The sequence below is a fragment of the Xyrauchen texanus genome, chromosome 16 (assembly GCF_025860055.1).
Source record: "Xyrauchen texanus isolate HMW12.3.18 chromosome 16, RBS_HiC_50CHRs, whole genome shotgun sequence".
NCBI classification, from domain to species: domain Eukaryota; kingdom Metazoa; phylum Chordata; class Actinopteri; order Cypriniformes; family Catostomidae; genus Xyrauchen; species Xyrauchen texanus.
The window spans coordinates 27,517,462-27,531,695 of record NC_068291.1 but is presented as its reverse complement, the minus strand read 5'-3'; the positions used below and the strand labels follow the sequence as shown (position 1 = coordinate 27,531,695).

At 36.1% G+C, this 14,234-nt stretch overlaps 1 protein-coding gene across 1 annotated transcript in view; it reads left to right on the top strand.

The window, feature by feature from the left end:
* LOC127657007 (chloride intracellular channel protein 4) overlaps nt 1-14,234 on the top strand; it is a 37,415-nt gene that overhangs the window by 19,543 nt on the left and 3,638 nt on the right. Inside the window, exons 2-4 of the mRNA XM_052145621.1 lie at nt 9,938-10,047; nt 12,457-12,582; nt 12,749-12,855. Coding sequence (XP_052001581.1) covers nt 9,938-10,047; nt 12,457-12,582; nt 12,749-12,855 — 343 coding nt within the window. The remainder of the gene's footprint in view (nt 1-9,937; nt 10,048-12,456; nt 12,583-12,748; nt 12,856-14,234) is intronic.

Here is a 14,234-nt window from a genome sequence, read left to right as displayed (position 1 = left end):
GTAACACAAATAATTACTTAAGATAATTTCTCAACAAATACATTTATTGAACACTTAACCAATCTGCACTTGTAGACGTAAAATAAAAATGTATAATGTAAAAACATATTGTATAAATAATGTATAACAAATATATTAAATAAACAAAGCAGGTGTTACGAACTGCTCCGAGACACGAAGGTTGAGATCCAAATGCAGCTTTAATTAAGGGGCAATCCAGACACGTAATCCAATATTCAGAGCATCCAAGAGAAGCACAGGCATAACTAGGGATAAGTGAGTGTCGTTAAGGTTTTAATGGTATTACTACTCTTACCGATACTGCTTATCGATTCGGTACTTCAACGGTATTCTTAACGGTTCTTTTTGATTATATATATTTTTTTATTTTTTTTTAAACAAAGATAAACGTTATATAGGCACAGTGATTTAATTTCAGGAAGGTCTACTAACATTACTGTTCAGGTGTGGTCTAAAAAGAAATCTAATAAAGTAATCAATTGTAAAATAACACTGCATAGTTTATCATAGATAGATTAATGCTTATTAATGCAGAAGTTATTCATTCAAGAGCTGTAAGTGATTTTCTCTTTGCCTTTTGTTGTTTGATTCGCAGTAATGGCTCAATCGTCAGCATGTTTATTATTAGACAGCTTCCCCTTTATAAGACCGAGTCTAATAGGCTCCTGATGCACCATGTTTTCTCCCAACTTTTTCCATAACTACATCCATTTAAGACATAAACTGTGTTTAAGTGAATCTCCAAGCCGGTCGTTTTGACATATTTTTGTGTATAGTTGATCGTTTAGACGCACACATGAAACCCAAAGTAGCCTATACTTTGCTTGTCTCGTTGCGGTCCGTTTCGGAGCACGCGCCGCCTTGGGAACGGTATCTCTTGCGCTCTTTTTATTATTAAGTAGCTAGACTGCATTTAACAACAATCACCGATCGTGCCGATTCTGACGATAAGTTAGTTTTTGGGAGAAATGTCAGCGCACCGCTGTGAAGGGAAGGAAGTTGTTTTAGACAGAATGCGGCTTATGTATAAATATTATTTTTATAATCTTTGGAAGGTGAAATCTAAAATAAAATCAAACTAATATCACAGATCTAAACCAGGCTACGTTTGAATGTTTAGTTCTGTCACTCATTAAGCAGGGCTCGCGTTGTGCTCGCTGTGTGTGAGATCTCTCTCGTGCGCTCTCTCTCTCTCTCTCTCTCTCTCTCTGATTGCGAATAGCTAAATTGCATCACAGACAAATGGTTTCATAGAATTATTATACATAGAAATGGCTGGCGAGATAAAATAGCTTTCTGTTTATAGCAATAATACATGTATTTTCTTAATTTCTCCAGTACCGACAGCAGAACCGATAACGTCCGAGCTTACCAAAGTCAGTCCTTCAATAGCCTATAGTGCGTTGGTATCTTTTTTATTACTTATTTCTCTGCATTGAGTGACAACCCTCTCAAATATAAGACACACAAACAGAACAAATAAAAGTCTCAGATTCACTGTCTGTAATTGCAAAATTCTTGCTTACTTATTGTGACATGATAGCAACCCTTCTGCTGTGATAATGCAACTTCAACTACGCTATCAATATCCAAAGTAGCCGAACGTCAAGTCGTGTTTTTTCTCGAAGTTGGCAGTAACATATCAAAAGTTTTTAATTAAATATAAAGAAGTTATACAAATGCTCACTCTGCTGGAAAATGACTCTAGGGGCAGCGTGCGTCGAACACGTGTTCCACAACAACACTAGGCTGCCCACAGATGCGCCTGCCTAATAATCGGCTTGATATACTTGGATATTGGCCGATGCCGATTGTGTTAAAAAATGCACAAAAAATCGGCCGATTAATTGGTCGACCTCTAGGACCTACACAATATTAGGCAGGTGGTTTTAATGTTGTGGCTGAACGGTGTATAAGGTATATACAGTTTAAGTCAGAAGTTTACATACACTTAGGCTGAAGTCATTAAAACTCGTTTTTTAACCACTCAGCAGATTTAATATTAGCAAACTATAGTTTTGGCAAGTTATTTAGGACATCTACTTTGTGCATGACAAGTAATTTTTCCAAAAATTGCTTAAAGACAGATTGTTTAACTTTTAATTGACTATCACAATTCCAGTGGATCAGAAGTTAACTATGCCTTTTAAGCAGCTTGAAAAATTCCAGAAAATGATGTCAAACCTTTAGACAATTAGCCAATTAGCTCCTGATAGGAGATGTACTTAATTGGAGGTGTACCTGTGGATGTATTTTAAGGCCTACCTTCAAACTTAGTGCCTCTTTGCTTGACATCATGGGAAAATCAAAAGAAATCAGCCAAAACCTCAAAGTCTGGTTCATCCTTGGGAGCAATTTACAAATACCTTAAGGTACCACGTTCATCTGTACAAACAATAGTACGTAAGTATAAACACCATGGGACCACGCAGCCATCATACTGCTCAGGAAGGAGACACATTCTGTCTCCTAGAGTTGAACGTAGCTTGTTGCGAAAAGTGCAACTCAATCCCAGAGCAACAGCAAAGGACCTCGTGAAGATGCTGGAGGAAACAGGTAGACAAGTATCTATATCCACAGTAAACATGTTCTATATCGACATAACCTGAATGGCTGCTCTGCCAGGAAGAAACCACTGCTCCAATTAAAAAAAAAAATACAGACTACAGTTTGCAAGTGCACATAGGGACAAATATCTTATTTTTGGAGAAATTTCCTCTGGTCTAATGAAACAAAATTTAACTTTTTGGCCATTGTTATGTTTGGAGGAAAAAGGATGAGGATTGCAAGCCGAAGAACACCATCCCAACCGTGAAGCTTGTGAGTGGCAGCATCATGTTGTTGCTTTGCTGCAGGAGGGACTGGTGCACTTCACAAAATAGATGGCATCATGAGTAAGGTAAATTATGTGGATATATTGAAGCAACATCTCAAGACATCAGAAAAGGAAGTTAAAGCTCTGTCGCAAATGGGTCTTCCAAATGGACAATGAACCCAAGCATACTTTCAAAGTTGTGCCAAAATGGCTTAAGGACAATCACAAAGCCCTGACCTCAATCCGACAGCAAGTTTGTGGGCAGAATTGGAAAAGCATGTGCAAGAAAGGATGCCTACACACCTGATTCCGTACACCAGTTCTGTCTGGAGGAACGGGCCAAAATTTGGTTGTGGAAGGCTTCCCAAAATGTAAAGGCAATGCTACCAAATGCTAACAAATTGTATGTACATTTCTGACCCACTGGAAATGTGATGAAAGAAATAAAAGCTGATATATTAATTATCTCTACTATTATTCTGATATTTAATATTCTTAAAGTAAAGTAGTGATCCTATCTGACCTAAGACAGGGAATGTTTTCTTCGATTAAATGTCAGGAATTGTGAAAAACTGAGTTTAAATGTACTTGGCTAAACTTCTGACTTCAACTGTAGCCTCTCTCTTACTTTCTCTCTCAAACACTTTCTCTCTCTGTTTTTTTTTTTTGGGGGGTGCATTGCATGTGTTTAAGAAAAGAGCTCTGTTTGTGTTTTGAGGGTCACCCATATGGACCAATGTTTGTGTGTGTATGTCTGTGGGAGAGACCCCACTGAATATAGAGATATTTATAGAGGAGCAAATGCTGAGGAAAACTCAAACACACTGCTGCTGTTTAGTAGTTTCCTGATAAAAGGTCTTCAAACCAGCTCAGAATCAACTTGTTGGTATCTCTGAAAGGTCATTTTGACCCTCCCTTATGTAAGAGGACAATGTCAGTACTGTTTAAAACTGGCTGATCAAAACTTCCAGCACAGATTTTCTGGAGTGTTCTGGTGTGGCTACTGTGTTGTGCAGACTATAGTCTGGATGTGTGTCTGAGTGAGCGCAGCTGTCTCATAGGAAATGCTTGCCCTCAGTCATCATCGCAAAACAAACAAAACGCTCCCACATCACTCCATGCCGGACATTTCTGGAATATACTACAGATGCCTAAGATAGGGGGAGGTGAGAAAGAGAAGAGAAGAGAAGAGGAGTAGTAGTAAAACAAAAAGAAGAGCTGTAATGAAGAGATGGGAATCCTCAGAAGTTTTTAAAGAAAGCCCACCTGCTGCTGCTTTTTTTCTCATCCTTTTTATTTTCTTGCAGCTTTACCAAGGTTTGTGTGATGAACTATTTATTTGAGAGAATTGGTTGAAATTGTATTCAAAAGCAGGTTAGTAGAAAATGGACCCAGTGGAATCCATAGCAGTGTTAACTAGTAGGCCGTCAGAAGAACTACAACTTTAAATTAATGGTTTTATATTTTTAAGTTCATTGGCTTGTACGTTTTGGTCTTTTTGTCTGATTTTTAAATATATATATATTTTTTTTGTAAATTGTTACAAAAAATGTTTGCCAATTTAAAAAAAGATTATATATAGTTTTAGAATTGACAATGTATTTCAATTTTAGAAGACAAAATAAACGTAACAAATTGTACGAACTAATAAATTACAAAGAATAGAAACAAAGATTAAAAATAGAAAAGATAGACAAGCAGTCAAATAACATACTTGAAGATAAGAAATGGTAATACATTTACACTAGAGATGTCAATCGATTAACATTTTTAATCGAATTACATGGTGTCCCGATTAATCGCACATACAAATATTTGCTGAGAAAGCCCCTCATATAACAATAATTCAGTATATAATTATGAAATCATTATACATAGTTATCTTTAAATATAAAAAAATTCTGATAATTAAAATGCATTACATTCTTGTGGCAGAAGAGTTCATCATTGATAAGACAATACAAAAAGCGGCTTTACAATACAATGTATTGTTTACTACCATATTATTGATCATAAGTCAGTCATTGGCATACAGTTCACAGCAATCCATTTCACAAGTGAATTTGTCAATCAGTTTGAGATTTATTATGAGGGCTTGTTTAAGGACCCGTCAATTTACACCTGCGTCAGACATTTTAATTTTTTTTTAGAAACAAGCCAGGGGTATACATAGTACACAATACTACAGATATATTTTACAGTAATGCCCAGACATTATATTCATTATATAGTGCAATGGTTTTCAATGCTTTGGAGTTGTTGGAGGTACAAAGAGTATTTAAATAATATTTTAAGTCTTTACTAAAAAGTGCAAATAGGGGCTTTATAGACATAAATTTACACTTATGTATAAAAAAAACTTGGCAAGAAAAATGAACAAATTAATCAGAAAATATTAACATTTTATCAAAACTGTGAAAACCAAATAAAACGTCGTTATAAAGCAAAGACAAACTAGTTAAAATAGAGGTATGTACAAACAAACAAAATTTTCTCCAAAATACTACAGCGTGGACACATTCCCAAAAAAGGTGAGTGTCAGATTCATCTACAGCATTACAGTATTACAGGAGCAAAGTGGATCTATTTCAGGGAGCATGTTTCTTAAATAAAGATTGTCTGGGTAAAAACGGTGTAACAGTTTAAAGGACACCTCCTTAACCTTGTTGGTAATTAAATATTTGTGAGGTAAAGACCATACGACCTGCGTCAGACATGCTTGTGTCGCGTCTTGTATTCTTGCGTCATAAAAGTAAAATGTTTAGGTCACACTGTCAAGTTAAATATAGTTTAATACTCAGTCTTTAAACACATCTTGTGATCCCTTGGTTCGCACGTTTATGTTGTGTGTCCGCTGAAGAGATGTTAATGTTTTGTTCACTGTAATAAACTGCGCGTTGCTCACACAGCTGAAATTTCACTTACTGCCCTCTGGAGTAAACAGGTGGTACTACAAGCTTGATTCTCTCAGGAAAGCATTGCGATTTAAATGCGTAAACATTTTTAACGCGTTTGATTTTTGTAAAATTAATAGCACTAATTTACACCCCTTTAAATTGACTGATTTTGTTTTTTTCTTGAAAATTGTGGAAATTAAACAAACACCTATTTTACACCATATTTACTGATATTTTAATTTAAACCAATAAACAGAAAAGATTCACATAAAAGAATACGATGAAATTCTTTCTTCGATTCTAAATCTCAGACATGACAAAGAATCATTGGTATAATTTTTCCCCTCCTCCATAACCTCATCTTTTCTCTGTACTGTTGTAACTCTTTGCGAGTTTGTATAACAGGTTGTCTTGTGTGGTGTATTGTCAGCCCTGATGGACTTAACACTGCAGGAGAGACACTGCATATGTTTGTCTCTATGGAAACATTAGTCACCATGTGAGATGCACTGTTTCTGTTCCCGCCAGCTGACATGGCTCTTAGAGTGAACATCTTTAATTTAAGCACATTAAATCAGAAGTCACTGAATCAACTTGAGTTATTAAATCTAGACTCATGAGCTGGTTGCACACCGGCTAAGAAGTGCCACACCACGTCACGGGTAGGACAGAGCACAGATACACAGGATGATGGCAGTTCAGGTGGCATTCCAAAGTTGTGAATCTAGTCACCATACAGACAAAAGTTACAAAGGTTTTTGTATTTCTTTAAGAATTAAAGTGATATTGATGAGTTTGCAGGTGCAACTGCGCAAACTGAACGATTAGGTATGATTATTTATTATGCAATTTCTCTATATGTAGCTTTCATTTAAGCTGTCAACCCACAAAAAGACATTCTTGTTGCTATAAATACATTGTTTTGGTGATATGAAATATGCACGTATACAGTTGAAGTCAGAAGTTTACATACACCTCAGCCAAATACATTTAAACTCCGTTAAGTCCTGACATTTAATCATAGAAAACATTCCCTGTCTTTGGTTAGTTAGGATCACTACTTTGTTTTAAGAATGTGAAATGCCAGAATAATAGTAGAGAGAATTATTTATTTAAAATTTTATAGTGGGTCAGAAGTTTACATACACTTTGTTAATATTTGGTAGCATTGCCTTTAAATTGTTTAACTTGGGTCAAATGTTTTGGGTAGCCTTCCACAAGCTTCTCACAATTAGTTGCTGGAATTTTGGCCCATTCCTCCAGACAGAACTGGTGTAACTCAATCAGGTTTGTAGGCCTCCTTGCTCGCACACGCTTATTCAATTCTGCCCACACATTTTCTATCGGATTGAGGTTTGGAGTTCATTAAGCATTGGGAGTTGGTTTATTTTTGTCAAAATACAAATTCAGTCTCTACCACCATACTTGAAACCTGACTGTCAACAAGAGAAACCACTCAAACCGTCAACAGCAGACAGACAGACCTGCCACAAAGAGAACTAAACAGAAAAGCTTTTGTTTACCACTGAGAGAGAGGCTGTGAAAATGAGATATCAGCAGGGTGCATAAACATGAGAGAGAGATGGAGGAAGAATGAAAGAGAAAGGGAGAGAACTCTTTAGAACAAAGTCTCCTATTCTTTAGTGGCTATACAGTCTGTACTTCTAGATTCATTTCAAAACCAGTTAACGCAATAACTAATAATTATACACCACTGAGGAAAAAAGCTGATTCACAAATCAGTGCTGCTCTTTGAATTTTAATTACTCTAAGAATGTACTAGTTTCCATAACAAGCCTATTATAATTTTAAACGTTACTTGTATTGCACAATATTTTGATAAATTATCTCAATCTCATCATTGCTTCTGCAATTATTCTAAAAATTAACAAATAAAATGAAATAAAGTAATGCAGAGTAATCAAAGAAAATAGTAATTATGAAAATGAAAAAAATATTTTTTTTAACGTAATATTAAAAGAGAAATTGAGTGCAAGTGAAAAAGTAAAGTGTAAGGCTAAACATGCCAATGAGCTTCTCTCACACACGTACTGTACTCGCACAGGTAAGTTTGAATAATTATTGCATATACTATAAATATCTTTCAGAATCATTGAAATACAAAGGAAAACCTCTGTTCTCTGATAAGGTTTAAATATTTCACCTCTGGAGATAATTGTGGGTTGAGCGAGAGATCGAGAACTTGTGCATGCCAGTTGTGTGTTCGAGAGCTCCCACTAAGTGAGGTATTCAGCAGAGAGATGAGCGGGAGGGTGGGCTCATTTCTGGAAATATGGGGATATATTTTCACTGTGGAATTAGTGTCTTCTAAGAAATAATCACACATGCACTATAAAGATTTAATGTCAATGTCAACTTTATTTATATAGCACTAATAAAACAACATTTGTTGACCAAAGTGCTTTATAGTCAAATATAAAAATGAAAATGAAAAGACATAGGGAAGAGAGAGAGTGGGCTTTTAACATGAATTTAAAAACATATGTTTTAAACAAGAAGAGAGTTTAGACACCAGTGTAAACCTGAGTTGATTTAAGCATGGGTTAAAAGCATATGTTTTAAGCAGAAAATGAATTCAGATGACATCATAAGCCTTCGAGAAGTAGTATTTTTAACATGGATTTGAAAGCTGGAAGAGATTCGGTGGACCTAATATGTAGAGGCAGTGCATTCCATAGTTTGGGGCTGGCTGCCATAAAAGCCCTTTTTGCTTGAGTCTGGTCTTAGGTGTGATAAGCATTTTTTGTTTTTCTGACGTCAGGGCACTAGGGGGATTGTATGGCATCAGTAAGTTGGTGAGATATAGAGGCACCAGATTTGTTTAATCGAATGAGAGTATTGAAATAGTTTCTAAAGCGTACAGGCGATAAGTATAGGCCATGCTTCAAGAGTCTGGCTGGCTGCTGCGTTTTGTACCATTTGAAAGCGTGTTGGCGCTAAAGAGTTATAGTAGTCAAACTGAGATGTGATAAATGCATGTATAACTCTTTCAATGTCTGATGGAGACAGGAAAGGTTTCACTTTGGATAAGAGGCGTAAGTTAAAGAAGCTTGATCTATCAACTGAATTTATCTGTTTATCCATTTTGAGATTGTTGTCAAAAACAAATCCCAAGTTTCTCACATTTGTTTTAGTGTATTCGGACAGTGTACAGGAATTTAGTTGTTGAGTGATGTTGTTATTTTGACCAAATAGAATAATCTCAGTTTTGTCTTCGATTAATTTAAGAACATTTTTAGACATCCATGATTTTATGTCTCTTAGACAGCTCAACTCAGAGTCGAGTGTGTTTTAGCATGGAGCGTCGCAGGTGCAAATACATTTGCATGTCGTCTGCATAGCAGTGAAAATGCACCCTGCGTTTTCTAAAAAATTCTCCAATTGGGAGCATGTATAAAGAAAAAGGATGGGAGCATGGATAGAGCCTTGGGGGGGCTCCCCAGGGGAGGTGCGCTTTAGAAGATGTATGTTTTTCGATGCAGACCAAAAATGTCCTGCCCGTTAGATAAGAAAAAAACAATGTAAATTGGTACCCTTTTAGTCCTACACGATGTTCAAGGCAAGAGATGATAATATTGTGATCGATTATGTCAAAAGCTGTGCTAAATTCTAAGAGGATTAATATTATATCACCTTTGTCTAGTGCACAAAGAATGTTATTTAAAACTTTGAATAGGTCCGTATGTGTACAATGAGATGCTTTAAAGCCGACTGAATATCTATTATATAGAGTTTGAGTTCAGAAATAATTGAAGCTTCCAAACATTTGGTGTGATAAAACGGGTTTACATTTCCAAAACATTCATTAACATTATACATTCAATCAAACTTGCATCATACCAATATATCAGTTTTGAGTGGTCCTATGTATATAAATGTTTATAGCCAGGATTTGCTGTACATGCTCAGGACTTTTAGGGTCTTGGGTTGGTCATGGTGGTATTACAAGGACACACACATAGAGACAGTGTGTAATACTGTAAAATGTTGTATCTCCACCTATGCTGTGTGTTATCACAGGTTTATTGTTCTGGAAATAGTTGACATGTTTTTTTTAAGTCAGGGGTCAGCTCGCCCTCGTGTGTGTGTGTGTGTGTGTGTGTGTGTAGCAGATATTGAGCAACTTACTCTTGAACCCATTGGAATGACTTTTTTCTACATCATTTTTCTCTCTCTGTTTCAGGCGGGCAGTGATGGAGAGAGTATTGGTAACTGTCCATTTTCTCAGCGTCTCTTCATGATCCTGTGGCTAAAGGGTGTGGTCTTCAATGTCACCACTGTGGACCTGAAGAGGTGTGTGTGTTGTGGTCAACAGGGCTGTTAGGGAGATTCTAAAGAACTGCAGTTAGTGATTATTTTAATACATTACAAAATTCTCTATAATTAAGGATAATTTGGTGTTAAACAGAGTATGGGCTAGGATAACTTTAAGAGCATTCAAGAGTGTACTATAAACTATTTACCTGTATGCAAATTTCTTTACCTACAAAACCCTCATAGAATCTTCATGTCCAGAAAAGGTTTTAGACCAGGAGATTGTGCTTTTTAACGATATATGATTTTTGAAATAAGCTACTGTTTATGTTTTAATTTCATTCTCTATGCCAGAGCCTACATTAGCAGTTTCTGATGAGTCATTTTAGAATTGCCCAACTGTCTTTTTAAAATGTCAATTATTCAAATAAACATTTACATTTGTTTTATGTAGTGATAAGTTGTGTAACTGCCACACAAACATCTATCCTACAAACTCTTATTTGTTTGAATACTCCTGGCGTGCGTGTGGGTGTGCGTGCGTGCGTGTGTGTGTTCGTGTTCGGCTTGGAGTGCTCTGGAAAACCCCTTTATATTGAGGACTGTGTGTGTTCCCTAAGGGCATCTTATCACCCTGAATTCTAAAGAACTGCAGTTTATAAAATGGCCTTGGCCATGCTGGCTTCCTGTTCTATAATAAAACATTTCTACAGACAGTCTTAATTGGTTTGGTCTCATGTTATATTTGAGAGAATCTGATTCTCAATGTTAACTAATGTTAAGATCAGCTGTAGGCTCATCTCTTGTCAATGAATGGTTCATTATTAAAGATAAAGTGTGTAATTTTTTGGACCACTAGTGTGATCAAATGGAATTGCTAAATTAAAGGCTGTTGTTAAAGAGGTTTCCTGAAAACCATACATCATTGGTTGAGCCCTGCTGCTGTTCTAACAAACAGACAAGCGTTTTAATAGCGTCAGTGTTAACACTTTACAGGGGAATCAACCAACAAATGGTTCACTCAGACAGAGGTTTCACACCCATGGAATACCAGGGAATTTTAAAATGTCCTTTTCCAGACCTTGAAAATTTATGGAAATTTCTATAGCAATACGGAACAGAATATCAAATGAAATATTAAAATATTTTATAGTGAAACCATAGTGATGTCTGAAATGTGAGTGAATTATAATTTTTTGTATTTTATAAAATATTATTTATAAAAAAAATTGCATTCTTATTTATTTATTATTAGTAGTATTTTTGATATATATATATTGCTCTTTTCAATGAATTGGTCGAATGGGTTCACAGATTGATCTGAATGATTCATTGGCAAGTTATTAAAAATCTTTCAGTAATCGCAAAAGCCTGTAATGGGAATACTACTTGTAGCTGTCTCTGCATATTGAGCTGGGATAGGAGCAAGTATATAAACAATAAATAACACTTCTCACATTTAGAGCCTCACCGATATGGGATTTTTGAGACTGATACTGATTTTAGAGGGGGAACATTCACCGATTACCAATATGGTGGCCGATATAGTTGATTTTTGAGCTGGCATGAAAACAGACCTTTTCTATGTGGATTGTACACCGATATGACTATGCAAATGTACTCAGAAGGCTGCTTTCTTAAATATTTAAATATTTGATATTATTATTATTATACATTCTAGAAACAAACAGTGAGAAAATAAAAAATAAATACAATAAATAACTAAAACATCAGTACTGTATGTTCAGTATCAGTCAATGGCTGACCAATTAAATAAAGAATAAAGTAAATAGCTAAATAAACATCAGTACTGTATGTTTAGTATCAGTCAAATGCTGACTGTTTTAATACTTCCAGTCAATTAGGCACAGGTTGTAAAACAAGAAGCATTTACACCTGCCGAGACAAGAGATAAACAGCGGCAGTAGTGTTTTACCTTATTCTGCCATACAAGTTCAGGGGAAACTTTCAACGGTGGAAAAGACTTTAAATATTACATTTTGTAAATCCAAACGACTGGAATTCTTCGGTTGAAGGGGGTACCAAACTGCGAATCCTGAACAAAACAGTTTGGTGAATACATGTTTGCACATTATCCTTCATTCAGCTGACAAGCAATGAAAGTAGCTAAGTAGCTAGGGAAAATGATGGGGTCATTGTTTATTAACTTCCAGTATGTATTTCACAAACTAGTTAACAACTTACCGAGAAGACAACCGTAAGCTCTGCTCTGTCATAATACGTTATGATACCAATTCAAGCTTTGTTTTCTGCATTATATGTTCTGAAAAAAGTTTTCATATCTGCGCATATCGGTAGTCAAATGCAGATGCCATATATCGGTGAAAGGCTAATATCGACCAATATAATATAGCAATACTCGCCATACGTACACCATTGATATTTGTTAAAATGTTACTCGTATAACAATGTTTTTCTTCTTTGTAGAAAACCAGCTGATCTGCAGAATCTGGCCCCAGGAACCCACCCTCCCTTCATCACCTTTAATGGAGATGTCAAGACAGACGTCAACAAGATCGAAGAGTTCTTAGAAGACGTCCTCTCCCCGCCAAAGTGAGTGAAAGAGCGTGCTTGTAAATTTGAGTGTCTCCAAGTGTATGTACACTCCTACATGCCTGTCCACACATTGTCAAAAATTGAAGGTCAACTTTACAACGTTAAGAATGAATTTGACTGATACCCTGTGTTTGTGGGTGTGTGTGTGTGTGCGCACATTTAGGTACTCCAAACTTGGTGCCAGGCACCCAGAATCCAACACTGCAGGCATGGATATATTCGCCAAGTTTTCTGCTTTCATCAAAAACTCCAAACCTGATGCCAACGAGGGTAAGCAGTAAGATTTCATTCTCGCAAGACACTTCAAAAGGCCAAGTGCACATTGATGAGCCTGAGTGTCCATTGTTCAGTGGAAAAATTCAGTGGGCTTAATAAGCTCATTTGAAATGCATAAACATTTGTTATTGTTCTTGTTTGAGATATTAGACCTGGTTATGGTTGCTATGCCTCATCATATGTTGTGTATGTAAACCGTGTTGTCACTCGTTCAGATAACTCATGGCTGGGATCCAGTGGCTCTTTTGAATACTTTAGTGCTGCAGGGAGAGCTACTATTTGATATCTGTATCAACTCCCAGAGTAAACAGTTTCACTGTTAGCTTCAGGGTTAGTTCACCGAAAAATGAAAATGCTGGAGTCATTTCCTCACCCTCATGTTGTTCTAAACGTATTTGACTTCGTTCTGTGTAACACAAAAGCAATGTTAGCCAGAATGTTTGGTGACTAAACCTGTCGGTCCCTTTCTTTTTATTGCATCCTTTTTTCCATACAATGAAAGTGAATGGTGATTAGGGCTGTCAGTCCTTAACACCCTGCCATTTGTGTTCCATGGAAGAAAGTCACACAGGTTTGGGACAATGTTAGGGTAAGCAAATTAAGTTGGAATTTCTTAAGAACTATCCCTTTAAGTTCAGATTTGGTTAAAATGAGTCACTGAACCATTTTAATTAATGGTGTGTTTTGTAGAACTGGCCTCAGTGTGATATATATGCAAAGAATTTGCCTTGATGCAATACTGCACAATCTCAAAGCCGCCTCAGCTCAATAACAGTTTGGCAGTGACCCTGAACATAAACTAACTTCAAGAGTCTCCACCCAAGTGAAATGTTGACTGTGGGTGATAAAAGGCTCTCCATTCCAGCTGGAGTCTGTCAACATTGTCTCACTGCTAGGAGACAGCGCTGTCTGTCTTTTTTTTTTTTTTTTTTTACTTTTATCTGTTATGATATAAACAGATATGACCATTCAATAAACAGTGGTTTGATATTAGAATATGAGGTGTGGGACTCAGTTTTCACTAAAGTGAAATTATGCCGTTTTGTGGCAGTTAGTGGAAGTGCATCCAAACACTACATTTTTTACACTTTCAGCATCTAGACAGAGGTGGTTAGAGCAGCCAAAAACTGTATTCAAGTAAAAGTACAATTACTTAAAAAATACGCAAGTAGAAGTAAAAGTACTAACATAAATAATTACTTGAGTAAGAAAGGATCCAATTAAAAAGTACTCAAGTAGTTAGTAACTCGTTACTTTCACAAATTACATAATAAACATGTACTACAGAATTATTATTATTATTATTATTATTATTGGAAATTCTGTCATTATTCACCATCTTGCTGTTCCAAACCTGTATGACTTTCTTCCAT